At 58.4% G+C, this 27,322-nt stretch overlaps 2 protein-coding genes across 4 annotated transcripts; one reads left to right on the top strand and one right to left on the bottom strand.

Annotated features, from left to right (window-relative positions):
• Positions 1-489: 489 nt before the first annotated feature.
• MFAP3 (microfibril associated protein 3) lies at positions 490-10,395 on the bottom strand. 2 transcript variants are annotated; one of them, XM_055125332.1, is made up of 3 exons: positions 10,341-10,395; positions 6,899-7,277; positions 490-4,230 (listed from the first exon to the last, which is right to left on the bottom strand). In XM_055125332.1, the coding sequence occupies exons 2-3, from the start codon at positions 7,185-7,187 to the stop codon at positions 3,434-3,436; spliced, it is 1,086 nt and encodes a 361-aa protein (XP_054981307.1). In that variant the 5' UTR covers positions 7,188-7,277; positions 10,341-10,395; the 3' UTR covers positions 490-3,433. The 2 variants fall into 2 exon arrangements, with proteins under 2 accessions (XP_054981307.1, XP_054981308.1); XM_055125333.1 differs by lacking the exon at positions 10,341-10,395 and adding an exon at positions 8,917-10,272.
• Positions 10,396-10,401: 6 nt separating this feature from the next.
• On the top strand, positions 10,402-26,844 carry FAM114A2 (family with sequence similarity 114 member A2). 2 transcript variants are annotated; one of them, XM_055125331.1, is made up of 14 exons: positions 10,402-10,482; positions 11,427-11,650; positions 12,105-12,204; positions 12,966-13,058; positions 14,987-15,078; positions 16,236-16,370; positions 17,700-17,858; positions 18,127-18,250; positions 19,512-19,591; positions 20,619-20,738; positions 21,132-21,271; positions 22,375-22,447; positions 23,998-24,051; positions 25,362-26,844. In XM_055125331.1, the coding sequence occupies exons 2-14, from the start codon at positions 11,441-11,443 to the stop codon at positions 25,455-25,457; spliced, it is 1,476 nt and encodes a 491-aa protein (XP_054981306.1). In that variant the 5' UTR covers positions 10,402-10,482; positions 11,427-11,440; the 3' UTR covers positions 25,458-26,844. The 2 variants fall into 2 exon arrangements, with proteins under 2 accessions (XP_054981306.1, XP_054981305.1); XM_055125330.1 differs by lacking the exon at positions 10,402-10,482 and adding an exon at positions 10,497-10,709.
• The last annotated feature ends 478 nt before the right edge of the window (positions 26,845-27,322 follow it).

Below are 27,322 nucleotides of genomic sequence, written 5' to 3'. Positions count from 1 at the left end.
GTCCACAGAGGCTGCCACAGCGCACGGCGTCCATCTGCGGCATCGGCCATGCCACACTGCCGCCCTCTCCGCCTCCCCTCTCGGCCTCCCCGGGCCTTCTGCTCCCACCGCGCGGAGAGAACAGGGCTTTTGCTCGGCTCTCACTGGCAGGAAGCAGGAGCCGAGGCCAGGGCGCAGTGGTGACAGTCTGTGGGCAGGACGCCCGTCTCAGCACGGTTCCCAGCACAAAACACACAACACTTGGGAGGTCTTTGTAAAAGGGAAGTGGGGGCCGGGGTGATGGGGAGGGCACCTCACCCGGCCCCCTGGGCCCCACCAGGAGTGATTCCCGAGTGCAGAGCCAGGAGTAAGCCCTGAGCATCACTGGGTGTGCCCCCCCCCAAAAAAAAGGGAAGCTGGAGTCCAAGCTGAATTCCAATTCACTCTGCCCGAACCATCCAGCTCCACCCACGACAACAGGTCTGCAGACAAACTTCAGACAAATGCAGGTGCAGACTCAGAACACCTTTAATGAGATCAGCATGACACTGGGCTCATCACGACTAGGACCTTCCGGACACCACGTCCTCCTCATCAGGCCTGTGAAACAGGCCAAGAACCTGGGCCTCTGCAGAGGCTGCTGGGGACAGAGAGGAGGGCTGGGGTGTGGGGGCCAAGGTGACGCCGGGCTCTGCAGGCCTAGCTGCAAGGATGGGCGGGGCAGCTGCACCCTGGCACCACGTGGTTCTGGGCACCGCCAGGAGTGGGCCTGGAGGTCACTGAGCACCACCGGGACGGCTTGGGTCCGAGTATCCCCGGGAACGGGCCTGGGCCCCCTCGGCAGCACCTGGGCCCAGGGGTCCGTGACGCCAGTGGACGGAGGCAGGCAGGGCCTATGCTGACAGGCTGCATGGGGCCAGGACCAGGAGCACCCCACACGCAACCGGGCAGCCAGGCCTCAGCTGTCCCGGCCTCGGAGCAGCGAGGACACGAATTCACAGCACCCGTGCAAAGGTTTCAAGGTTTCAAGTCCTCAGCAGAAGCCTCGTGAGGACAGAGTCGGCTCAAGAGGTGATGGTCGGTCTGGGTTCAGCTGCCAAGAAATCTGTAAAAATGTTCCCGTGTGTAGCTCTTGGTAGATTTATTTCACAAAGACAGCTTTTCATGTGGACAGAAAAGTTCATTAAATCACAATTCAAAATGTATAAATGAGATGACCCAATTACGTAAAATACATTTGGTTAAATGAAAGGATCTTCTCTCACCATGAAACTGACAGATTATTCAACTACAGTTGCCGTCAAGAGACTTTTAAAACTAGACTTCAAGTTCCAAAGGCTAAGGCGTTTATAAAAAGGTGTCATGAGACTAATTGTATGAAAAATATTACGTTGAAGAAAATACTAGTAAGTATGGTTTTATTCCTCTTGAAAACTAACTCCAGAAAAAGTAATACCAATGCTGATGAAATTTCGACCTACTTTAACTCTTTCTAATGGCACAGTCTGGAGCATTCAAAGTAAACCAGTTACTTGAACACCAAATTCAGTTGTTGTCATGTTTTCAAACTAATCCAGGATTGCCTCTATATATGCATATACACTGCAGTGTCCTCCCACCCTGACAGGCCTCTCCTGGGATTTTGGCTGGTCGCTGTGTGCACCGGGCCCCGGCGCCCCTGTGAGCACAGGCGGAGCAGTGCTCTGTGTCTCTCCCACTGGCACCCAGGCACAGGCCTCGGGAAGGCCGCTGAAGACTGGACTTTGCTTTTTTTTTTTTGCTTTTTGGGTCCCACTCAGCGATGCTCAGGGGTTACTCCTGGCTTTGCACTCAAAAATTACTCCTGGCGGTGCATGGTGGACCATATGGGAACCCGGATCGGCTGTGTGCAAGGTAAACACCCTCCCCGCTGTGCTATTCCCTGGTCCCAAGATTGAACTTTTCAACAGAAACTGTTTCAGAAAAGCGTTCTGGGATCTGGAATAATTCTCCACGTTCAGAGCCCTTGCTCTCCTAGCCTAGGGTACGAAAATAGTTTTCTTTACAGAGACACAGCCCAGGTGCCTAAGTGAGCCCTGGAGAAATGATAAGCAGCTTCTGTCTGGCTCTGGAGCGGGCGCGTCTCTCCCTGCGTGGCGCTGACACAGCTGCACACTGGCTTGCTCACGTCTCCCCACAAACGGCTTCTGAGAAGCTGGAATGAGGGAGGCCCGGGTTCTTCCTGGCAACTCGTTTCTTTTTTTTTGGCTTTTTGGGTCACACCCGGCAATGCTCAGGGGTTACTCCTGGCTCATGCACTCAGGAATTACTCCTGGCGGTGCTTGGGGGACCTTACGGGATGCTGGGAATTGAACCCGGGTCAGCCGCGTGCAAGGCAAACGCCCTACCTGCTATGCTATTGCTCCAGCCCCAACACGTTTCATTTCTGTCTTCCTCTAGGTGGAACCTGGCATTCAAATCCTGACAGACTCTCCTCTGAGCGTCTCCCACAGTGACCGGGAGTGCAGGAATGCCTGGGCAGTGACATGACAGGTGAAGCAGCCAATGTAGCCCGGTGGAAGGCGCTCGGACAGGTGACAGAGACTGCCCCTGCGCAGGGTGACCTCGTGCGACTGCTCTCTCTCAGGAGGGCCAAGTCCTTTGTGGTGTGTGTGCCCGTGCACGGAGCAGGCACGCCACCACACAGACACTCGGAAACCAAACACCCCATACCACAGCCCAGCCAGGAAGGAGCACAATAGTGGGCAGCCCGCTCTGCTCCGCCCACGCCCAGGCAGGCCTCCAAGAAGCACTCCCTAGCGGGGCCTGGCACCCAGGAAATCCTACTCAGAGATGCTGAAGCCCAGGCTCTCCCAGACCCGGATGGCCTGATGCACGCACAGAAAAGGTCGTTCCTTTGCGACAAGTGGCTGGAAATCACTGCCGGCTCAGTGAGCTCAATGATCTCCAGCCAGTCTGAAAATGGGAACAGAAGGTAGCTGACAGACAAGCACCCAGCCCCCGGGGAAGCAGTGCACGGCACAGTGCACGGAACACAGGCCGGTCCAGAGAGGCGCCTGGGCGCTGCTGTGTGCTGCCAGTGTGTGGCACCCGGCCCCGGGCCGTCTCGGGGCCCTCACAAGGGAGACAAGCGCCCCGGGAGGGGCTTACCCAGAGGTGCTGACGCTGGGAAAGGGCATTTTAGGGCTAGGAAGGACAAGTCCTCAGAGAGAGCAGGGGCGCTGCCACTCACGCTCCCACGGCTGCGGCCCTGGAGGCCCGTGACTGCGCTGTCTCCAGGCTGTCTGGAGGGAAATGACTGGGAGCGCCAGAGAGGAAAGAGGCTGATTCTGATGCTACTTTGGCAACATTCACCTCTGACGAATGCACTTCAGAGGAGCACGGGGGGGAGACGGTCGCGATGATCGATCCTGTCACTTCCTGCACGCGGCCAGTTTGCCGCTGGTGAGCTGCCTCAAAGCGGGCAGGAGGTACAGGTGGCGTCTCTGCAGGGGAAACCTGGCTCCACGGACGCCACATCATCAGGGGGGCTGAGGTGGCCGCTGTCCTGAGAGTCTGTCTCGAGGCTCTTCGTCTCTGACTGGAGGTGGACTGAAACCTGAACAGCGATCTCCTGGCCTGGCTCACTCAGTGACCCGTCATCCGAGTCTCCTCCTGGGGACTCGCTGCGGCCCACCTCTGGGCTAATGATGTAGATGCCGGCACCTTGCGCGTCCAAGGCGGGTCTGTCCTTGATCCTCTCACCCCTGTTGTCGGGGTCATCGATGCGCACGGCCTCAAACATCTCCTCCACAAAGGCCCGGCAGTTGAGGATGAGGGGCGGCAGGGGGACACTCCGGGCCAGCTCCTCGATATAGCGCGCGAACTCCATGGTCTTGAACTGCGTGACTTTGGCCAGCTCCAGGGTCTTGGCCGAGGTGATGATGGGGATGCGCTTGGCGATCTCGAAAGCCTTCTGGAGCTTCTCGGCCCCCTCCGTGCGGAAGAACTCGTTGATGGCCTTCTCAGTCTTGCGGAGATGGCTGCTCATCATGCACAGGCGGGTGACGTTCAAGATGAGGGTGATAGTGAAGGCAACCAGGCAGACCACCATGTAGTAGACACTCATGTCCCCCGAGGTGAAGACCACGCGCAGGGTGACAGAGTAGGAGGCGCGGGCGGGGGAGGAGACGAGACAGGTATAGAGCCCGCGGTCATCGAAGGCTACACTGGTGATATTCAGGAAGTTATCAGAAACCAACCACTTTCCACCTGATGATCCAAGAGAAACAGAACAACACAGCATCAAGGACTGTCGCACCTGCGTGTCTATGGCGCTCTGCCTGGCGGCCCCCCGCACTATCCAGCCCACCGCGGCAGGAAGGAGCGCCTGCTCTGTCCAGGTGGAAGATGAAGCAGCCCTGAGCAAACGGGAGGAAGGGCTGGTGCAAAAGTTTGTTGATGACCTTAACTGCTGCGCCAGCTAGTGAAGTTCAAGCCAAAAGACAGTCTCGGAAGTGAGTAAAGTAACATCTTGCTGCCTCCCTTCCGTGCAAAAGGAAACCTCCTCTCAGAAAACACGAATGCGAAAAAACATCCAAGGCTCAGGCTTGGGCCTTGGTATGCATCTGTGTTCGTACACACACACACGCACACGCACACACCTAAAAGACTACGCAAAGCAAGGCACGCTGCCCACGTGCCTCCACCTGCTCTTCTGTACACTTCTCATTTGGGGACACCCCCGTGCTATCTGAGTGCTGAAGGCCAATCAAAGACAAAATGTGAATGCCAAGAATGGGGTGCGGGGGGAGGGAGACACGTGCCCTACTCGTGCCTGACCCACAAGGTCTCTCCGCCCTGGAAAGTCCATGCTTCTGAGTGACTGTGGAAACATCTTTACTTACCAAGCACTCTGGATTGTACCCATTCTAATGCCAGCAGAATTTGTCTAGATTTTATGGCTCCTACTTCAGGAAGAGGAGCGGGGAGTGGAGCCATGGACATAGACGCGACTCCACCAGACTTCACCCGGGAGGGCTCAGGAACCCAGCCTGCGCCCGACCACTGTCCTGGACTCTGGCTCTCACAGACTCGCTCACCTGAAGGCCTGTGAACCTTAGTGCAGACCAACATGCGCCTTAAGCCCGTCGCGTGAAAGTCTCGCCGCTGATGGCAGCTTTCCAGAGCTGCGAGGAGAACAGCAAGGACAGACGCCAGAGTCCTGAGTGCCGGAGGCTGTCCCCATGCAGGTCCCTCCTGACCCAAACCGCGGTGCAGCTCATCCACAGTGGTCCGATGGGTGGGCCAGACCATGGTGTCTCATTAAGGAGTCCACACGTGGAACCCTAAAATTATGTCTGAGACAGAGTGCCAGGCCCCACCCGAGACTCGCCCAGCAGGTCCACAGTCCACACTGTTCCTCTAAAGCCCAGAACCTGCAGCCCCAGGGTCAGTTCAGTGTCCGGCACAGACCTCATAGATGAAGCCCTGCCTGTCTCCTGTCCCATTCTCCATCTGATAGCCGCAACCACAGGCCTTGGATGGAGCCACACCCTCTCTCGAGGAAGGAGAGGGAGCCCCTGGGAAGCAGTAAGGACGCCAGCCTCTCTCCAGGAAGGACAGGGAGCCCCTTGGAAGCAATATGTAAGGACCCCAGAATCTGTTCTTCAGACCTTAAACCGTCACGGTCTAGAGCTTTTCTGGTGTGTGTGTGTGTGTGTGTGTGTGTGTGTGTGTGTGTGTGTGTGTGTGTGTCTCCCAGGTGATGCTCTGGAGGACTGGGGAGCCCTCTTGGCAGGATTCTTGAAGAGGCGGCCACACCCGATGGTTCCTGAGGGACACCAGGGCTGCTGCTGGCGATGCTTGAGGGACCATGTGTTGCTGGGGATCAACCCAGGTTAACCGCATGCAAGGCCTTCACCCCTATTTTATCTTCCGGCCCTCATGGCTTTTTATTTATTTATTTATTTATTTATTTGCTTTTTGGGTCACACCCGGCAATGCACAGGGGTTACTCCTGGCTCTGCACTCAGGAATTACTCCTGGCGGTGCTCAGGGGACCATATGGGGTGCTGGGAATTGAACCTGCATCGGCTGTGTGCAAGGCAAATGCCCTACCTGCTGTGCTATTGCTCCAGCCCCTCATGGTTTCTTTTTGAGGTGCACCAATTGCTAAGTAGTTTTCCAAATGTGTGTTTTAACAAAAACTTGCTAGGAAATAGTATTCTAGTGTGCTCACAAGCCCAGCAAGCAGCAAAACAAAATAAAACTCTGTCCAAGAAAAGACCTTGTATGACTTTTTTTTTTTTGCGTCCCACCTGGCGATGCACAGGGGTTATTCCTGGCTCTGCACTCAGGAGTTACCCCTGGCGGTGCTCAGGGGACCATATGGGATGCTGGGAATCGAACCTGGGCCGGTGGCTGTGTGCAAGGCAAACGCCCTCCCCGCTGTGCTATTGCTCCAGCCCCAAACTTGTATGACTGTTAAAGTTTAAACAAGAGACCAGACACACTCACCTGTGTGTGACTGAACTTCCAGACGCGGGGAGAAAGGAGCTGGAAGGGTTCCAGAGCTCCTGCACATGCTCCCACACACTGACATCCAGATGCAGATCTACGACCGCGTCAAGAACATCCTGGATGGACTGCGACACCCTCAAATTCTTTGGAGCCAAAGCTCAGGTCTCCGAGAGTGCAGTGGCACTGTGGCGCACAGTGAGACGGAGCCGCCTGGCAGCGCCCACCCAGGACAAAGGAAGAGCCCACTGCCCCCTTAATCTCTGGCCCCCGGCTCCGCCTGGAGGACAGACACTCCAGGCCTTGTCACTCAAGCCCTCACCCTGGCGACTGCCCTGGCATTTCTTGTAGGTTATGCACAAACCAAGTGGAAAGAAATCCCAGAACAAGTCGAGTGGCTGAACTTCCCCGGCCCAGTTACCTCTGCCTGTGTCGTCCAGCCGCTGTCCTTTGGAGTTGTACCAGTGGACGTCTTCCTGGTGGCCGACTGTGAGAAGGCACTCCATGGACACACTCGTCCCCTCCTTGGCTATGACAACATCCCCCGACGGGGGCCCCGAGGAGACTTCAAAGCTCGGGGTGAACGAGGCGTTGAAAGGGCTCCGACTCTCTCCCTGTTGCGCCGTCTGACCCAAGTCGCCATCTTGCAAGGCCAGGGTGGCTGGCACGAGACTCAGTACCAAGGAGAGGAGGCAGCAGCGGGGCGTCATGGGGCAGGCAGGCTTCACACGCTGGGTGCCGGGCACTTTCCCAACGTGGCGGGGCCAGGGGCGCCCTGAAGCCTGTGCGTGGCCACCCACCTAAAAGCAAGCCAGAAAGAGGCTGAGCCATGCCAGGGGCGTGCAGACTGAGCGCCGTGTCCTAGAGATGAGCAGGGTGCCCGGCACTGCCACCAGGGGGCGCTGCACAGGAAAGTGAGGCCCAGCCGGCAGGCAATGTCCCTGAGGGGCTGGATGGCACACAACTCAACATCTCTCCTTACAACCACACTAGGACTGTCACCAGCACGGCATGACCAGAGCCACGAAGAGCAAAGGACAGGGACTCGAGTACGTAAGAATGTCAGATGTAAAATCCAAGGTACGTGTAAGCTTTTTTCTGGCTTTTTGGGTCACACCTGTCAATGCTCAGGGGTCACTCCTGGCTCTGCACTCAGGAATTACTCCTGGCGGTGCTCATATGGGATGCCAGGAATTGAACCCTGGTTGGCCACGTGGAAGGCATCTGCCTACCCACTGCACTATTGCTCTGGCCCCAGCTTTTTTTAATATTATAAAATTGAATACTGTTGGGGCTGGAGACATAGTGCAGCAGGTAGTTCACTTGCCTTGCAGGCAAACTATCTGGGTTCAGTTGCCGGCATCCCCTATGGTCCCCCAAGCACTACTAGGGTGATTTCTGAGTGCAGAGCCAGAAGCAAGCCTTGAGCATTGCTCGGTGTGGCCCAAAATCTGAAGAAAAAAAAAAAAAGGAATAGTGTCACGTAAACCAAAATAGTTATTGAATATGAAAGCTAGAACCTTGTCCCTCTTGGACAAGAATATGAGACAAAAGAATTTTCCTTTCATATTTCCTTCATCATTAAAAAAAAACTTTTTGGGGCTGGAGCGATAGCACAGCGGGTAGGGTGTCTGCCTTGCACGCGGCCAACCCAGGTTCAATTCCCAGCCTGAGCGCAGAGCCAAGAGTAACCCCTGAGCATCGCTGGGTGTGACCCAAAAAAAAAAAAAAAGACAAAACACTGTTCAAAAGCCTGTAAAATCACCATTGTTAGCTCCGTCCACAAAATTAGCAAGAGGGATTGACAGCTTTAATTATCTAAATAGAAAAAAATGCAAATATAAAATATTGCCAAACTTAAAAGAGTAAAATAATGAATAAAAGGCAAATTAATATCCCAATCTAAGTGCCTACGTGACTATGGTAATCTGATTTATTTGTTTTCATTTCTTCCCCCACCCCTATTTCTGGTGGTAAAACGCCTCTAGTACGGGAACCCTGGAACGAAGGCGTCTCAGAAACACGGGCACGTCTCGCTCTCGGGGCGTGTGCAGTGGACACTCCGGGCTCTCTGGGGGCAGGGCTGCGGGGCCCTGGGACCTCCTCCAACGCCCTGAGCCAGGGTTGGGGCCGGAGTGGCACAGTGCGCCCACCTGTGTCCCCTCTGCCCACACACTGGCACAGCGGCACAGGCGGCCTCCATCCATGCTGGCCCGGCGGCTGGCCGGGAGCCGGAGAGAGCACTGCACACCCTCCGGACTTCCAGGTGAATTAGTTTCCCGAGGCTTCTTTCGGGCCCATAATCCCCAAATTCCATTCACTTCTGTTTTTTCTACGTTCAAAGCGCAAAATTCCCCAGAGCTACCTGGGTTCTGATTTCCTGCCCTGCTCTCCCCACGGGACATGAGACTAAGGGAAGAGAGTTGCATCGATGCTTACCCCAAGTTCTGCTCGCCCCCACAGTGCTCAGAGGTGCCACAGGGGCTGCCATCACAGACACAGAGCCCTGAGAGAATGGGTCGAGGGTGCGCAGGGCTGGAGGCTGGATGGGGGTGGCGGCTGGAGGAGGCGAGTTCTGGGAGGGCATGAGGGGCTGCTGGCTAGGACGGCGAAGGTGACCCCGTGGTGGCTGGAGCAGGGCCAACTTCTGCCTCTGCAGCTGGACCAAGTCGCAGTGGGGGGCCACTTGCTAACACCTCCAGGCTGCTTGGCAGCACAGGGTCTGGCACTCTCTGCCTCTCTTCCGATTCCACCCAGCCCCAGTGCCCCCCACCCCCGGCCTCCATCCCACGCATCGGGGGGACCAGGCCGGGAGCACCCCACACTGCTCCTCTGCGAAACGGGCGGGTGCACGTCAAGTTTCCACTGAGGAGGAAAGTTAGGGGTGGGACGGATCTCCAGAGCGTGGAGAATACTGGACGACAGGGGCCACCAGACCAGCACTGAGCCAAGAGGGTCGTGGCTGATGACCTCCGAGGCCCCAAAGTCTGCAGGCCCCGGGAGCCCAGCCTGGCCCCCAGTCTCGACCCACTACCCATCCAAGGGGACGGCAGCAGGAATCCCAAGCCCCCAAGTCCAGCACGCGAGTGTCTCCAGGGCTCCCGAAACACGGGCTCCCAGAGGGGCGGAGCCACAGCACCACGGGCTGGGCGTTCGCCGTGCGCGCGGCCGGCCCGGGTTCGATCCCGGCATCCCACCGGGTCCGCCGAGCACCGCCAGGAGCAACCCCGAGCATTGCCCGGTGTGACCCCAAACCCCAAACCCCAAAACCACCAAAACCAACCCCCGGAACCACACCAAGACAAGCTGCTGCCACCCCCCTACCCCAGCCCTGCGGACGAGCACGGGCAACTCCCGCGCCGCGGCGCCCCCTGGCGGCCCCTGGCGCGCTCTCAGCCCCTCCCGGACCCGAGCCCTGAGAGGGCGGGGCCGCTGCGGCCAGGGCCGGGTTCAGCTGCGACGCTGAGCACTTATGAGGGGGCACGACGGGCGAGACCCTCGCTAGGCCGCGGCCCGGGAGCCCTCCAGGTGCGGCTCTCCCCTCCCCGGCAGGGTTCCGCGGGCCCCGCGAGCCCACTCTGAGACCCCCGCCTCGCTCCGTCCACGGCCCGGGCGGCAACGGGAGGACAACAGGCGGGGAGGGGCCGGCTCTGCTTCCAGAAAAGTCCTCCCGCTGCCAAGGCACGAGCAGCTCCCCTGGGTCCCTCCGGAAGTGACCCCGGGGCCCGAGCGGGCGGGCCGGGCCAGCCCCGGCCCCTCAGGCCCCGCAGGACGCGCCCCCGGGCCCGCGCCCCCGACCGGCCCCTCGGACCCCGCTCGAGTCGGGCCCACCCCGCCCGCCGCCGCGCCCCGCCCGCGCTCACCTGACGCGCCGGCTCGGCCCGGAGCGCTCCTGACCCGGAAGGACTCGCGGCGGGCGCGGCCCGGAGGAGCACTGCTTCCGGGGCGGGCGCCGCTGAAGGTTTACTTCCGGGGCGCGGAGCGGCGGAGGGCGGCGGCGGCTGGGTGAGGACGCGGCCCGGCCGGGGGCGGCGCTGGCCGGGGCGGGGGAGGGGGGTGTCCTGCCGCGGAGCCCGCCGCGCCCGCGTGTGCTGGTGTGTCCGCCTGGCACCGCGGCCCGGCCGGCCCCGCTCGCGCCCCTGTCCTGGGGGGGCCTGCCGGGGCGGGGCGGCGGGCCGCGGTGTGCCGCGGAGTGGACGGGGAGTGCGGGCGTGTGCCCGCGGGGCGCGCAGGTGTGTGTGGGGGAGCTGTGTGCGGGTGGGGGTGTTCAGGTGGGGTGTGCAGGGGAGGGGCGTGTGCAGGGAGGTGTGCCGGCATGTGGGGGTGAGGGCTGTGGGGGTGAGGGGCGTGTGCAGAGAGGTGTGCAGGTGTGTGGGGGTGAGGGCTGTGGGGGTGAGGGGCGTGTGCAGGGGAGGTGTGCAGGTGTGTGGGGGTGAGGGCTGTGGGGGTGAGGGGCGTGTACAGGTGAGGTGTGCAAGGGTGTAGAGGTGAGGGCTGTGTGGGTGAGGGGCGTGTGAGGTGAGGTGTGCAGGTGTGTGGGGGTGAGGGCTGTGGGGGTGAAGGGCGTGTACAGGTGAGGTGTGCAGGTGTGTGGGGGTGAGGGCTGTGGGGGTGAGGGGCGTGTGCAGGGGAGGTGTGCAGGGGTGTGGAGGTGAGGGCTGTCTGGGTGAGGGGTGTGTGAGGTGAGGTGTGCAGGGGTGTGTGGGTGAGGGCTGTGCAGGGCGGGTGCATGCACTTGCACATCGCATGTTCTGTGGAAGAGGCGGGCAGTGGGCCGTGTCCTCCGTCCTGCACATGTGCTGTAGGTCATAGTCACACCGGTGGTTCCTGTTGTCTCTGCTACTCCCTACGCCTGCGTGTGGAGCGACACTCCTCTCAGGAGAGTTTAAACCAGCGATGTTCCCCAGCAATCTGCCCTGGCCACTGCCCTTAGGCTTTTGTCCTTGCAGGCCATGATCTAGTCATGGCAGACGGAGATGGTGTTGAGACGGTCGGGATGGCGGCAGCCCCCCCTGGCCGTGAAGATGGAGACCAGGAGCCCACTGAGAACCCCGTGTCTGTGGACCAGGGGGCCAAGCCAGAGGCTAGATCAGAACCCGCAGCTTCCACTCGGAGAAGACCTGAGTCCAAGCCGCCTGGTGACGGCGTGGCTTCCGCCGCTCTCCCTGCTCAGGTACTGCGGGCACAGATGGCACCCAGCCTTGAGGCTGCCAGGAGCAGCACCCACGGAGCCTGCGCTGCTCCCGATGCAGGGAAGCTTCGAGATGCCCTGGGCCTTGCCCCGCAGTGCCTCTTGCGACTGCACGAGTCCTCAGCCGAGCGTGCACTTCTCCAGCCAAATGACACCACGTTTGTCCACCTGTACTTTGTTGTTGTTGGTGGGAGGTTTGAGCCACATCTGCTCTTCCTGGCTCTGTGCTCGGGAGTAACCCCTGGTACTGCGCAAGGGACCGTGTGTGGTACTGGGGATCTGAACCAGGCTTGCGGCCACTGGACCCTCATGCAGGGCCAGTTCCTTCCCTCCAGCCCCTGTTCATCCATATTTCTCCCGAATAACCTAATATCCATGTTCTTTCTGCTCTGATGTTCCTAATTTCGTTTGTCTCTCTGCCTTCTGGGGCACATAGGAATGTGTTTCCGGAGACGCACCCCTGACTGGATGGGGCTACTGGGGCAGCTGGGGCAAGTCCTTACTGTCCTCAGCCTCCGCCACTGTAGCCACAGTAGGTAAGGCCGTCTTTCGCTTCTGTGTGGTGTGTGTGTGTGTGTGTGTGTGTGTGTGTGTGTACGCGCACATGCTGGGATCTGTGTTAGGAACAGCACAGCTAATCTGTCGTCCTCATTCACTCAGAGCTCAAGGCTCTGTAGTTTGACAATAGCTTAACGTCAAACTCCATTTTTATAGTTTGATTAATACTGCCTCTGCAGGTGACAACTTTTCCTCGTGAGAACATGGGTGTTTGGAAATTATTCCTTCCAAAAAATTTTGTTGTTGTTTGGGGGCCACGCCTGGCAGTGCTGAGGGCTTAATCCTGGCTCTGCTCTCAAGGATCACTCCTTGTGTGCTCAGGGGCCCCTCTGTGGAGCTGGGGGTTAAACACGGCTCAGGTGCAAGCAAGGCAAGCGTCCTACCCGATGTACTCTCTCTCTGGCCCATCTTGTATTTCTTTTATGGGGACCACTTCTGACGTTGACTTGAGACCCTGCTCATGCTGTTCTTGGGAGTCACATGGTAACAAGGCTCGAACTTAAGTAGGCTCTCACCTGAGCCAACTCCCTGACCCTTGAACTTGATAACCTAAAACTTTATTGAAAATTCTTTGTTGAGAATTCTGCGTAAGGATGCAGTCTCAAAGATTGGTTACAGATGGTCAAAATGAAGGCTGGAATGATTTTTAAATCTGCAGGTTTGAACCTGGGCTTGCTTTGCCCAGTTTGGGTAAATAACCGCGATGGCATCCAAATGTCAGCATGTTCCTTTTCTCTAGGACAAGGTATTTCCAGTGTCATCGAGAAGGCAGAGACTTCCCTGGGGATCCCTAGTCCCAGTGACTTCTCAGCTGAAGCCCAACATGCTGCAGGTCAGTGTGGAAACGGTGAGACCTGGGACTGGGGCCCAGGGTGGAAACGCACGTCTGCCGGTGCTGCCTGATGCCGGGGCACGGCGAGGCGGCTGTAGCAGCAGGCGTGGGGGTTAGCTGGCAGAGGTCTGTCCCGTAGTCCTGAGCAGCTCCTCCCTCCCCTCCTCACCTACAAGATGGGATGTTTTATTTCTGAAGGAACTCTCACAGACCTTCGGTAGAAGTGCTTGAAATTGGATTGTGGAAGTTGCCTGCAACTTGGTGGACCCTGAGAAGTAAGACCCCGTGAAAGTTAGCCTGGCCTGAGTCTGTCATGGCATAAAAAGTACTGCAATGTTTTAGGCATGTGTTTGCTTTCTTTCTGAGGGAAAGCTTCATTCTGGAGCCTGTGTTGACCCAGGAGGACCTGCTGTAGCACAGCAGGGGCGGCCCGCTGTGACGTGTGATGGCTGTCAGCTCCACGGCTGCAAGCAGAACATGGTGTAGGAGTGAGTGTTCCTCACTCACGGGCAGAATACGGTGTAGGAGTGAGAGTGTTCCTCGCTCACAGGCAGAACACGGTGTAGGAGTGAGTGTTCCTCACAGGCAGAACACAGTGTAGGAGTGAGTGTTCCTCTCTCACAGGCAGAACACGGTGTAGGAGTGAGAGTGTTCCTCGCTCACGGGCAGAACACGGTGTAGGAGTGAGAGTGTTCCTCGTTCACGGGCAGAACACGGTATAGGAGTGAGTGTTCCTCACTCACAGGCAGAACATGGTGTAGGAGTGAGAGTGTTCCTCGCTCACAGGCAGAACACGGTGTAGGAGTGAGAGTGTTCCTCGCTCACAGGCAGAACACGGTGTAGGAGTGAGTGTTCCTCACAGGCAGAACACAGTGTAGGAGTGAGTGTTCCTCTCTCACAGGCAGAACACGGTGTAGGAGTGAGAGTGTTCCTCGCTCACGGGCAGAACACGGTGTAGGAGTGAGAGTGTTCCTCGTTCACGGGCAGAACACGGTATAGGAGTGAGTGTTCCTCACTCACAGGCAGAACATGGTGTAGGAGTGAGAGTGTTCCTCGCTCACAGGCAGAACACGGTGTAGGAGTGAGAGTGTTCCTCGCTCACAGGCAGAACACGGTGTAGGAGTGAGAGTGTTCCTCGCTCACAGGCAGAACACGGTGTAGGAGTGAGAGTGTTCCTCGCTCACAGGCAGAACACGGTGTAGGAGTGAGAGTGTTCCTTGCTCACGGGCAGAACTGCTGTAGGAGTGAGAGCGTTCCCCTTGTTCGCAAGTGCTCCAGGAGCAGCAGTTTGCAGGTGCCTGAGTGGCTCACTGAAGCGAGTTGGTGCTGATTCTCTGGCCCAGTGGATGTCAGGTACCTCACTGCAGCATTGCCTCTCACGCATCTGTGCTCACTGGTGGAAGTGCTCCTTCCTCCCCATCGCTACTGTCCTTTCGACACGGAGACCTCTCCGCGGCCTAGCTTGGGGCTCAGGTCCTCGGGCTCCAATTGTGTTCGCCCTGCAGCAGACAGGAGGCTGGTGAGGATGGTCTGGCATCACTAATGTCACCGAGCTGTCCCCAGCGCTGCTACTGACGTTTTTGAGCCTACATGGTGTCAAGAAGCTGCCTGTCTCGGTTTCAGTAGGCGAGTGGTTTTAAAGAAGCAAATAGCGCCAAGTAGTGAAAAGGGCCGAGTCTCTGTTTGTGGAAGCAGAGTCTAACTGACAGACGGGGGCAGGTCCGGGCCAGAGTGACCGTACAGCAGGTCGGACCCTCGCCTGGCACGCAGCCTACAGGGGTGATTCCTGAGCTCAGAGCCAGGAGTAAGCCCTGGCCACTGCCCAGGGTGGCCTAAAAGACAAAAGTTCCTATAGACCCAGTGGCTATAGATCCTCGTCGGTCAGGACTCAGGCGGCGCCTCTTCATTTCGCTTGTTCCCTCCCGTAGGTGGGTTGGATGCCAAAGAGAACGAAAGCTCCTCCCCCGCGGCTGGGCCTCTGGGCATGTTCTCCACCATCTCCACCGCCGTCCAGAGCACAGTGAGTGTCCCCCCAGCTTGACGCTCCACCCTCCATGGGGGCGGGGACGCTCCCAGGTTTCTTGGACACTGTAAAGGGCTAAGTGGGGCTTGAGGCGGACTACAGCGGTCTGGGCCGGGGATCCCTAAGGCAGTGGACAGCACGTTCCCGCGTCACAGCTACCTCCTCGTCTCTCGGGCGAAGGGGGCGTCTGCTTCGTCTGTGATACCCATAGAACTGTAGATGAATAGGAGCACTTATAAGCTCTGGTTTTTTGGTCTGTTGTGACAGTGCAGCGTTGTACAGGGACACTTGCCTTGCATGCTGCTGACCTGGCTTCAGTCCCCGGCACCCCACGTGGCCCCCAAGCCCACCAGGCGTGATTCCTGAACAGAGGCAGAGTGAGCCCTGAGGATTGCAGGGTGTGGCCCAAAAAACAAAGATTTCGGAAGCATAATGCGCCCCTCATGTGGGGCTGGCTTGCACTTGCCCGTTCTGTTCCTGAGTAGGGCGTGCAGGTGGGGAGGTGGGCCGTGAGCGGGGGCTCACTGCCGGGACCCTCCCCACCTCCTCTGTCTGCCTCTGCTGTCCTGAGTGACGCCTCCTCTGTCTCGGGGCCCTTCTGCGCAGGTCTGTTGGTCTGGTCTGTGCAGTATATTCTCTGTGATGCCCCACGGGTGACCTTCCGTCGAGCCGTGCCGAATGCCACCCTCGCATGTCCTCGCCCTGTCTGCCTGTCTGAGTGAGGAGCCAGGGGGGAGCCATGGCGGGCTCAGGAGGTGTCTGTTTCCTGGAGCCCTTCTGCCTTCTAGGTTTTCTTTTCCTTTTCTTTTTTCTTTTCTTTCTTCTTTCCTTCTTTTTCGTTTTTGTGCCACACCTGGCAGTGATCAGGGGTTACTCCTGCCTCTGCAGTCAGGGCCACTCGTGGCGGTGCTTGGGGGCCTATATTGGATGCTGGGGATCAAGCCCCAGAGGGTTGTGTGCAAGGCAGGTACCCTCTGTCCTCTGTCCTCTTGCTCTGGCCCCATCACTTCTTTCCGGTTCGTGTCCCCGAGCAGCGGGTGACTTTCAGCTGCTCCCGTCCCTGCTCGTCCCTGGCCTGGTTAAGCCCTGCTCTTCTGTGTCACAGTACGCCACTGGGTCCCTGCAGTGCTGACGAGGCTGCGTGTCTCCGACAGGGGAAGAGCGTCATCAGTGGGGGTTTGGACGCTCTGGAGTTCATTGGGAAGAAGACCATGGATGTCATCGCTGAAGGGGACCCCGGCTTTCGGAGAACCAAGGGCCTTATGTACCGCAACTCCACACTGTCGCAGGTGCCTGTGTCTGCTTTGATCTCCCCAGCGTGGGTGTGGGGTCAGGGGACGGACACCCCTTGGGACCCTTCCCGTTGGTCTCGGCCATCTCAGCCAGCGGTTCTGTCGGTGTAGGGACAGGATGTGGTGGTGTTCCAGCCCTCCAGCTCCAGGAGGTGTCGGGACTCCAGGGCTGCACCCCATGGTGCTCAGGGACCATGGTGCGGGGGGGTGGGGCCAAGGCTGCCTGCATGCACGGGTCTGCTTCCCCTGCACGGCTCCTGGCTCTGCCCTTCGTGTTCGCTTCCCATTACTCAGGACCCTCCAACGGGATGGTCAGTGCTGAGGGTAGGGGTCTGGGATGGTCTGTGTTGTGGGTAGGGGTCTGGGGTCCTCGGTGATACGGGTAGGGGTCTGGGGTGGTCAGTGACGCAGGTAGGGGTCTGGGGTCCTTGATGATGTGGGTAGGGGTCTGGGATGGTCCGTGTTGCGGGTAGGGATTTGGGATGGTCAGTGTTGTGGGTAGGGGTCTGGGATGGTCAGTGACACAGATAGGGGTCTAGGATGTGGTGTGGTGTGGGTAGGGGTCTGGGATAGTCTGTGTTCTGGGTAGGGGTCTGGGATGGTCAGTGTTGTGGGCTGGGGTCTGGGATGGTCAATAACGCGGGTACGGGTCTAGGACAGTCGGTGACGTGAGTAGGAGTCTGGGATGGTTGGTGATGTGGGTAGGGGTTTGGGATAATCTGTGTTATGGGTAGGGGTCTGGGATGGTCAGTGATGTGGGCAGGGATCTGGGATGGTCAGTGTTGAGGGTGGGGGTCTGGGGTCGTTGGTGATGTGGGTAGGGGTCTGGGGTCGTTGGTGATGTGGGTAGGGGCCTGGGATGGTCAGTGATGCGGGCAGGGGTCTGGATGATCAGTGATGTGGGTAGGGGCCTGGGATGGTCAGTGATGTGGGCAGGGATCTGGGATGGCCGGTGATGTGGGTGGGGGTCTGGGGTTGTCAGTGATGTGGGTAGTGGTCTCCTTGGTTCCGCGTTGTTTCCTGTGGCAGTGGCAGCCTTAAGGCTTCAGGTTCCTGTGTGCTGCTTCTTTCCTTCCCGTAGAGCCTGCAATCAGCACAGCCCGGGTTGCCAGACACTGTCTGGGCCCCCTCTTGGCCACCTGCCTGCTTGCTTCAGAGAGGTGCCCCCTCCTGTCCCCAGTTTGTCCATTCTAGGACCAGGGCTCTTGACCTCCTTATTTGGGTCCGATGCCAGCTCGAAGGACAGTGCCCCGACTGTTCGCAGGCCTGGCCGAGCCCCAGGGCCCTCGTTCCTTGCTGTTCCCGACTCTTCCTTCTCGCTGTCAGGTTCTCCGGGAGGCGAAGGAGAATGAAGAGCTCCGACCGGCCGGGGAGGTCAGCGTGGACACGGACAGGAGGACTCACTACGGGCTACTCTTCGATGAGTTCCAGGGCCTTTCACATCTGGAGGCCCTGGAGATGCTTTCCCGGGAGAGCGAAGTGAAGGTGATTGGAGCCAGACCCCCCTGCACGGCGTGGTTGGGGATGAAGTGTCCCCCGGGGGCGGCGGGCCGCTGAGGACATTGTTCCAAAGACATGCCCGGCGGCACCCTGTCTCATGCTAGACTGAGGCTCGGCCTGATTCCTCGACGGCTTGGTTTTGTTTGGGGCCACACCCAGTGGCACTCAGGATTCCTTCCTGGCGGGATCCCTCCAAGGATGGCTGTTTCATCCTCCATCCATAGCATGGAACTGTGGTGTCCTGTCCGTCTAGGTGAAATCTATCCTGAATTCTCTGCGTGGAGAGGACTCAGAGACTCTGAAGCTTGAGTTGGAGCAACTCAAAGAAGCGTTTTCCCTGGAGGACTTCTGCGAGGATGAGGAAGAAGAGCGGAAAGGTAAGACAGACCATCACTGCCCAGGCCCCACGTGTCCTGCCCAGACCCCTGTGTTTCCACAGGCGTCCACTGCCTTCTTCCTGCAGTGGTCAGAGAGAGGCCACACTGGTCTTCTATTTGTTTTCTTTTGGGGCCACACCTAGCTGGGCTCAAGGGTGACCCCTGGCTCTGCACTCAGGGACCACTCCTGGCAGTGCTCGGGCCCCATGGGGTGCTGGGACAGAACCTGAGTTGGTCGTGTGCAAGGCAGGTGACCTCCCCCTGTGTTATTGCTCTGGCCCTCTTTTCTTCATTTTTGGTTAAAGTTTCTTCCTCGTGATGAGATCATCTAAGCTGCGTCTCTCTGTGCCTTCCAAGTATGTGAGTAGGGGCCAGAGCAATAGTGCAGCGGGGAGGGCATTTGCCTTGCACACAGCCGATCCAGGTTCGATCTCCAGCATCCCATATGGTCCCCCAAGCACCACCAGGAGAAATTCCTGAGTGCAGAGACAGGAGTAACCCCTGAGCATCGCTGGGTGTGACCCAAAAAGGGAAAAAACAAAACAAAAAACAACCAAGTAAGTGAGTACAGGGTTGTCCTGCGTCATGGTGCCTTCAGAGGCCTCTGGTGCAGGCCAGGGACGGGGAGGCATTCAGCCTACAAAATCAGGAAGTCAGTGAGTACAGGATTGTCCTGCGTCACGGTTCCTTCAGAGGCCTCTGGTGCAGGCCAGGGACGGGGAGGCATTCAGCCTACAAAATCAGGAAGTGAAGAGTCACTGGAGGGAAATGAGTTTTAAGTTTGAATTGTTTTTACCTTAATATTTTTGCTGGAAATATTTGTTTGATAAACATGAACTAACTGGGGGGTTGTGCGTGTGTGTGTGTGAATGCTAATGTGTGATAGTGTGTGTGTGCATGCATGTGCGCATATGCATGCTGTATGTGCGTGTGTGTCCGTGTGCACGTGTACGTGTGTGTGAGAGACCATTCCGATAGAAGAGTCCCTCTGGTCCCTCAGGACACATGGAGCCGCCGTCCGTCGACGGCAGTGCCCCCAGGTGTGGTGTGTAGACCCTCGGGTTCCCTGGAGCCCCTTTGGGAGGCCACGCGTCAGCCTCTGTACCGTAAGACCGAGATGTGACTTGGCTTTTTGGAAAATTGTTCTGACGTTTGACCCGATGGTCCAACGCAGTGGTGGGTAAAGTCGCCCCAATTGGCCCATTTGGAGCCTGGCTCCCCGTCTGCAGCTTCCCGGGCCTCCTGTGGTTTTCTGTCCTAGGAGACGAGGACTTCACCCGCGAGGTGACAGAGCTGTTTTCCCAGCTGCGAGTCTCCTCCAGGCCAGAGAAGCTCACCAGGGTAAGCTCCGCCAGGTGCGGTTTTCCCTCCTGTGCCGAGACCGGGGATGTGGCCCCGGGAGGGGGGGGGGGGCTGTGGGGTGTTGGCAGACCCCAGCTGGGCCGGGTCTCCTCAGACCCCGTGGCCTAGGCGCCCTGGGCCTCTGTTTCACAGGTGGGGGGCAGGTAAGTGGGATCTCACCCCTCTGAGTTGCCCATTTCTCAAGGCTGTTTGGGCTTTGCGGGCCCTTAAACTCCCAGCCTCCCCTTTCCTCTGTGCCCCCGTTTCTCTGCCTGCGAGGTAGGGGTTGGGTGAGTGCTTGTGCTGACTTACTAGTTGGGGGACCACACCCAAGGGCTGCTTAGGGCTCACTCGGGAGAGCTGGGGGACCAGTGGGGTGTCGGGGCTTGAACCCAGCTCGGCTGCGTGCAAGGCTGCGTCCTCCCCGCTGCAGTGGTCCCACAGAGGCCCCATCCCTGACTGTTGGTGTTGAGGATTTTTATGTTGCGAGGTGCTAGGGACTTGGGCGTGACAAGGACGTGGCTTCTGTGGACCAGGCCACCCAGTAAAGAACCTTCCCCAGCGGTTCAGCGGCTGTCTCTGAGGCACTTCTTGTGGCGCCTGCTGTGGCCGTGGAGCTTGCGTGGAGAGAGATGGGCTTGTTCGCGGGCTTGGCTGGTTCCCTCGGGGCTTCGCGTAAGGAGCAGCTGAGCCTGAGGTTTCTTTCCACTCAGCTCTTCTCTGCATCAGCCGTCAGTTTCGCTCTCTTCTCACTGGCCTTCTCTCAGGCCAGTTTTCTTTTCTGATCTGGATAAATCAATTTCTGGCTTTTCCTACATCCCAGCATGCGTGTGTCAGTGTGCCTGAGACACGCTATGAACTCTGCACGGGCCAGAGGACCCGAAGGTTGAGGAGTGAGTACGTGGGGCGTCAGTGGTCAGTTCAGTGCTGGGCAGCAGAGGGGCAGCAGGAAGACCAAGTGCCAGGTGCTTGCCTGAGGCTGGCAGGGCACAGTCACCTGCTGATGCCTCTCGTCTGTCTGATGTAGGCGAGAAACACGGCCTGCGAGTGGGTCAGGATGCCTCGGGCCCCGGCCCCGGCCGAGGAGGGCGGAGAAAGACAGCCGGAGACGGAGAAAACGGAGCAGATCCCTGAGGTGTCCATAGAGGTAACCAAGAGCAGCAACCATTTCTCTGTGTGTGTGTGTGTGTATGTGTGGTGCTTGTGAATATGTGTCTCTGTATATCTGTGTGTCTGTATGTGTTTGTGTGTGTGTGTGTGTTCGTGGTGTCTGTGTCTATGTGTCCGTGTGTTTGTGTCTGTATGTATGTGTCTGTGTCTGTGTGTGCCTATGCGTGTTTGTATGAGCGTCTGTGTATACGTACCTGTGTGTAGCGTGTGTGTGCCTGCATGGAGGTGAAGCTGCCCACCTGCCTGCAGGGAACCTCTGTCAGCCTCTGCATGCCTGCAACCCTCCATGGGAGAGAAGAGAGGAGGGGTGTTTCCCGGGTGAAAGCCCAGTGCCTGGTTCCCTGATATTTCTTTTGGCTTTTCCGGCCAGGACATTCATGCCTTTGCCATCCGGAGCCTTGCGGAGCTGACAGCCTGCTCCATTGAACTCTTCCACAAAACGGCCGCTCTGGTTCTGCACGGTGGGAAGCAGGAAGTCACCGCCCTCGAGAGGAGCAAAGCCCTGTCCCAGTAAGTGACATGAGTCTCCCCAAGTGTCTCTAGGCTCTTGACTCTCCTCAGCGCAGAGGGTGTTCGTTCTGGGTGTGGGTTGTGGAGCGCGAAGGGCCTGGTTTCTCCTCGGCCGGCCTCAGCTTCTTCCTGACTGGCCTGTACTGCAGACACCAGTTCTCAGGTTACCGCCTTAAAGGGAACCACATTTATCGTTAGTGAAACAGTTCTTCTCTGGGTTTTTGGGGCCACACCGTGCAGCCTGGGCCCCCCACTCAGAGTCCTTCAGCTGCTGAGCTCTCGCCCGCCCGAGGCCCAGGTTCCTTAGGAGTAGCGCAGGTGCTGCTTGTGCAGGCACTGACGTCGGTCGTGTTCGTTTGACACTGGCATCAGCCCAGCCCTCCGATGAGGAGACAGACGCAGAGCAGTAACCACCTGCCTACCTGCCTGCCTGCCTGCCTGCCTGCCGCCTGAGCTCAGGTTCCCCTGGGCAGCAGCTCCCGTGTTCTCTCCCCTGGATGCTGATGCTCTTCTTAGCCCACCGTGCCAGCCCAGGCTCCTGTGCACGCGTGAGCACTGGTGCCCGCGTGCAGCTGTGTCGTGGCCGAGTCCCCGTGTCTGTCTGCACATGTCCACGCGTGCCTCATCCCTCCATTCTTGAGTATCCCATACCCCCACGTGTGCAGCGGCAGGGCAGGGATGTGTCCAGGCAGCCGGACTCGGCTCAGCCACTAAGGGCTTTGGAGCAGGGCCCGCCGCTCGCTGGCCCCGTATTTGGATCCGCTCCGCTCTGACGTGGCGCAGAGGGGACTCTGGGACCTGTCCAGTGAGCGAATGTCGGTGTCTTTGTTTCTGCTGTAAGTGGAGTGGGATCTTTTAGGGACCCCGCGTCTCTCAGAGGTCAAAGTGCTGTAGCCGTTCCCCGGATTTCACACGGTGCCAGCTTATGTCTGCGTGTGGCCCCATGCTGCCGCCTCGGGGAGCGGGAGACGGTCCGAGCTGCCCGCTCCCCTGACGGCCCCCGTCACCCTTCATTTCCTCTGGCCACAGCTCCATGCAGCTGTCAGGCCGGAAGCGAGCGCGAGAGGCACGTTGGGTGCCCCTGACCTGTGCCCTCTCCCCAGGCTGACGGTCGTCCTGTGCAAGGAGCTGTCCTCGCTGGCCAAGGAGTTCTCCACCCGCCTGACGGCTGCAGGGGTAAGGACGCGGCCTGTCTCGAAACAGCTCCGAGCCCGGAGTTGGCCCGCTGCTGGCGCCTCACCCAGGGCTCTGTAGAGATTTGCACCCCCTCCCCACCATCTAAATTTAGACTCATCCTGTCAGCTGTCTCCCTTCTCCCCCTCTCTGCACTCTTGGCTCTCGGCCGCCCTGATCCACCTGCCTCTCCGGGCTGTTTCATGTAAATGGGAGCAGGCAGGAGGAGCTTTCTCTCACGGGCGCAGGCCCCGCTCCCGAGCCCGCCCTCCCTGCGCAGTGGCTTGCTTGGTTCCCCCGGTGGGGCCCTCACTTGTTGCCCTGGGGCCTGTTTCTGCTGACAGTTGGGGTCACAGGGCAGGCCAGGTGCGAGAGGGCGCCCGTGTGGCCACAGCCTGCGCCGCTTGTTACCCTCTGCACGCCTTTTCCTTTACCCTGGGGCCTGGTGTGCAGCTCCCCCACAGCCAGTGATGCTGTTGACCGTTTCAGGGCCTTGCTGGCCAGTTGTTTGTCTTCCTGAGAGAAACATCCTCCAAGACCTTTGCCTGTCTGTCTTTAGCTGGATTGGTTTTTGTTATTTTACAAGTATTTATATTACTTGTCATTTATTTCAGTTTCTTTTATTCTTTAGTACCACTCAGTTGTGAGAGTAGTTTATATTTTTGGGTATGGTTTTGTGTTTTTGGGGGTTGGCTTTTTGGGTCACACCTGGCGATGCTCAGGGGTTGGTTACTCCTGGCTCTGCACTCAGGAATGACTCCTGGCGGTGCCCAGGAGGCCATATGGGATGCCGGAAATCAAACCCAGGTTGGCAGCATGCAAGGCAAACGCCTTTTCCACTGTGCTATCTCTCTGGTCCCATTTGTATAGTTTTTTGATAGGTAGATGTTTTCTCCACAGAATTTTTCCATGTAGGATTCTGTGTATCTGTGATTGATTCTGTGATTGTGCCTGTGTGGTTACGTGTGAGTGATTCTGTATAAGTGACTCTAGGATCTGTTGTGTGAGTGAATATATGTGATTCTTTGTGAGTGATTTTGCGTGAATATATGATTGTGTGTGTGATTTTGTAAGTGACTGAGTGTGATTCTGTGAATGTGTATATGTGATTGTATGTGTATGATTCTGTGAGTATGATTATGTGTGTGAATCTGTGGGTATGATTGTGTCTGATTCATGTAATTCTGTATGAATGATTCTGTGTGATGTGTGTGACTAATTCTATGTAACCAATTCTTTGTGAATGTATGTGGTTCTGTGTGAGTCTGTGAGTGATTCTTGGAGTATGATTCTATGTGAGTGTGATTGTGTGTATGATTCTGTGTGAGTGTGGTTCTGTGCGTGAGTGTGGTTGTGTGGGTGTGTGATTTTGTGTGAGTGGTTGTGTGGGTGTATATGATTCTGTGTGAGTGTGGTTCTGTGTGTGAGTGTGGTTGTGTGGGTGTGTATGATTCTGTATGAGTGTGGTTCTGTGCAAGTGTGTTTATGTGGGTGTATTTCGACATGGGCGACTGACCCGCTGCCCTCCCCTTCGGCCGTGTCCTTGACTCCAGGTGGAAGAAAAGGCTGACGTCCTGAACCCACTGATCACCGCAGTGTTTCTGGAGGTGAGTCTGAGACTGGAGTCTCCAGGTCTGATCCCTCCCGAAGCCTCTGTCTTTGGCCTTTCGGCTTTTGCGCCGTGAGGATGCCTGCTGGGCCGTGCGTGCCGGGAGCTGGAGCTGGGTGTGCAGTGGCAGTGTGGGCTGGGAGAGGTGCTGGCCTGGCCTGGCCCTGGGGCTGGCGCTGACCTCTGTCAGGAAGTGCTGTCTGGGGTGAGCCGGGCTCGCAGACTTTGCTCTCAGAGTTTCTACAGAACGTGAGTTTTGGTTTTGTTTGTGGGCCACAGCCAGCGATGTGCCAGGGCTTATTCCTGGCTCTGCATGAATTACTCTGGGCGGGCGCTCAGGGCCCTGTGGGATGCAGATACTGCAGGTCCTACCTGTGGTGCTGTCTCTCCACCCCGGGAGAGCAGGTGCTCAGGGCCCTGTGGGATGCAGATACTGCAGGTCCTACCTGTGGTGCTGTCTCTCCACCCCAGGGGAGCTTGCTTGACGGCTGTTACCGAGTAAGATGGAACAGTTTGTCATTTTCTCTTTTCCTCGCAAAGCCAGAAACTCGCTTCGCTTTGTCAAAGGACTGTCTGGGAGTCCATGTCCTTATCAGTCCAGTGGATTCAAAGAGGTGGGCAGCTTGAGTCCATGGGAGCGAGGACGCAGGGCCCGGGTCTGTTTCATTTGTGTTCACACGGTGCCTGGCCCCGGTGTGAGAACTCTGGACTTGTGCTGTGCAGACCCACCGGGGTGCTGGGTGACCTGTCTGAACCCTTTAAGTCTGGGTGGGCTTGGTTCATAGAGGAACCAGAAAGCCTGGACTGCTGGCCTGTTCCAAAGGCTTTTGCAGTCATCACAAGAGAAACACGCCTTGAATTCCTTGCTGTGCTTTGCCCCGGGAGGAGGACGCCCACCCGGGCAGGTGCCCCATGTCTCGGACCCCCATCTCTGACTGTGTGGGGTGAAGCAGAGCCACCGTCCTCACTACTCTGGGGGTCGAGACTGGACGTTCTGTCCTCGACGTGACTCTTGGTGGTATTGTTCTGAAGCCACACCTGGTGGCGCTCGGGGGCTGCTCCCAGCAGGGTGGACCTGGGCCCTGGGCCTCCCGAGTGCCAAGCCTGCAGGTGGCCCTTTGAGCTGTGACCGGCTCTCTGTTGCTGCTCTGGTGGAGGTCCACTGCCAGGTGGGCAGCAGTCGCAGCTGTGGACAGCCTGCGGGGCTTAGGCCACGGGCCTCCGGGACCAGGCCCCGCCTCCCCCCGTGCCCCACACAGCAGCCCCCTTTCCCCTGGAAGAGACTCAGCCCCTGCCTCTGCCCCGCAGGCCTCCAACAGCGCCTCCTACGTCCAGGACGCCCTCCAGCTGCTGCTCCCCGTGCTGCAGCTCTCGCTCATCCAGGACGCCCAGCCGAATGCCTGAGCTCGTGCCCAGGACGTCCGTTTGCTGCCGCCTCTGCGTGGCGCTGACCTCAAGGTCCCCCGGCTCTGCCCACTGGTTCCGACTAATAAATTATTTGGAAAGAAACTTCTTGGAAATTTTGAGAATTACCGTTCGCTCTGGATCAGGGTTGGTGGGACGCTTCGCTCTGGCCTGGCAGAGCGCGCAGTTTTGCCCTAGGCCTGGCTTTGCGGCCCGAGTGCGCGGGAAGAACTCCCCGGAGGGTTCCAGACCGCCTGCTCGCCGCTGCCTGTGCTCGCCTCAAGAAGGCGAGTCTGCAGCTCCGGGATGCTGGGGTCCCGAGAACAAACTCAGCAGCTGGCAGGGTATCCTCTGGCTTCACAGGTGCCCGTCGGACCGCCTTCGCCCTCTCGGTGCTCTTGCCTCTGCCGCTCACCGCTCCTGGCCCCCCTGGCTCAGCTGACACAGGAAAGACGCCTGGACACCTCTGTCCCCGCAACTGGGATCTTTACCGGCACCATCTAAAGAGACTCGTTAACAGATCCAGAGAAGAGACTCCGGGAACCGGTTCCTGGCAGTGAGCGAGGGTGTGTTCAGGGCAGTATGTCTCTTGCTGGAAGGAGAGACGCCAGGCAGCAGACGAAGGACAGAGCATGCCAGATCCTGCACGGACAGGGCCTGGCCCCAGCCAGGCCATCAGACAGACCGCTGCACCTCACGGTAGGGGCCTAGGGCTCCCACTGGTCCTGGAGGGCGCCGGGGGCCACGTGGAGACCCCTCACCCTCACCTGCTCCAGGCACCTCCGCTCCGTGTCCAGGATGCTTGATGCCACCTGCTGGTCAGCCGCCGTCACTGTTGGACTGTCCTAGTGGACTGCTCCGGCTCTTCTCAGGGTTCTGTGCTGGCGTGAGGGGTAGCCGGCCCAGCGGGGAGCGTTCCTCCTGGACAGACACCTTTGGCACTGTCTGGGGACCGTGTTCTGGGGTGCTGGGGACGGAACCGGGGCTCCTGTACTCAGCACACGTGCTACAGCCCCTGAGCCAGCTCCCCGGGCCTTCGACGATCAAAAACAGAGTTGAATATACAAATACCCGCGCCCTCTGTCTTCGCCATCCCACACCCGAATCCCGCAGGAAGGAGACGCTGTTGCCTGCAGCTGGCTGCCCTCGGGTATCTGTGCCTTGACCCTGAGGTGGGGCCGGCCAGAGAGAGGACAGCAGGAGCGCGCGTCTTGCACTTGGCCACCCGCGTTCAATCCCCAGCACCACATAGGGTCTCCTGGGCTCAGAGACTTGGGGAAACTGAGGCACAGGGAAGCATATCCTTCCTGTTTCCATTCCAGGGGGGAAAGCAATAGAATCGAGGACATCCAAGTGCTACTAAAATTTGACAGGGATATCCGCTGAATCCTGTGTTGACCTTTTATTCGCATATGCGTGTGCGTCTTGGTTAATCTTTGCACTGCACCCAGCAGTGCTCAGGGCCTACTCCGGTCTGCACTGGAGCTGGGGGGAGTGCCAGTTTTCTGGGGGACAGTGGGCTGCTTTGTCTGTGGGGGCGAACGTGATCCTGACAGGGCAGACGCTGCAGGCTGGCCATCTGATGGCCTGAGGAGGGAATGCCCTGGGGGCAGCTGCGGCCGCTGGCCCATTGACCCCCGATGAAGAGACCTGGAACAGGAAGGGACCTGGGTTCAGGCAGCACGACATGCCTGGGGACAGAAGGGGGTGAGGGGGTGCCTGCGGCTGGCAGCAGCTGAGGGCGCTGCTGGGGCTGGGGGTGGCATTGAAGGTGCCCTCTCCCTCTCCCCCTCTCCCCTGCGCTAGCAGGGGCGGGACGCCCAGCCCCTGGTGTTGTTCTGCTGGATTCCCAAGGACAGGAAGGG

Source organism: Sorex araneus, chromosome 2 (assembly GCF_027595985.1).
Source record: "Sorex araneus isolate mSorAra2 chromosome 2, mSorAra2.pri, whole genome shotgun sequence".
In the NCBI taxonomy this organism is placed as follows: Eukaryota; Metazoa; Chordata; class Mammalia; order Eulipotyphla; family Soricidae; genus Sorex; species Sorex araneus.
Note: the sequence above shows the minus strand (reverse complement) of the source record. Positions and strands in the feature narration are given on the sequence as shown.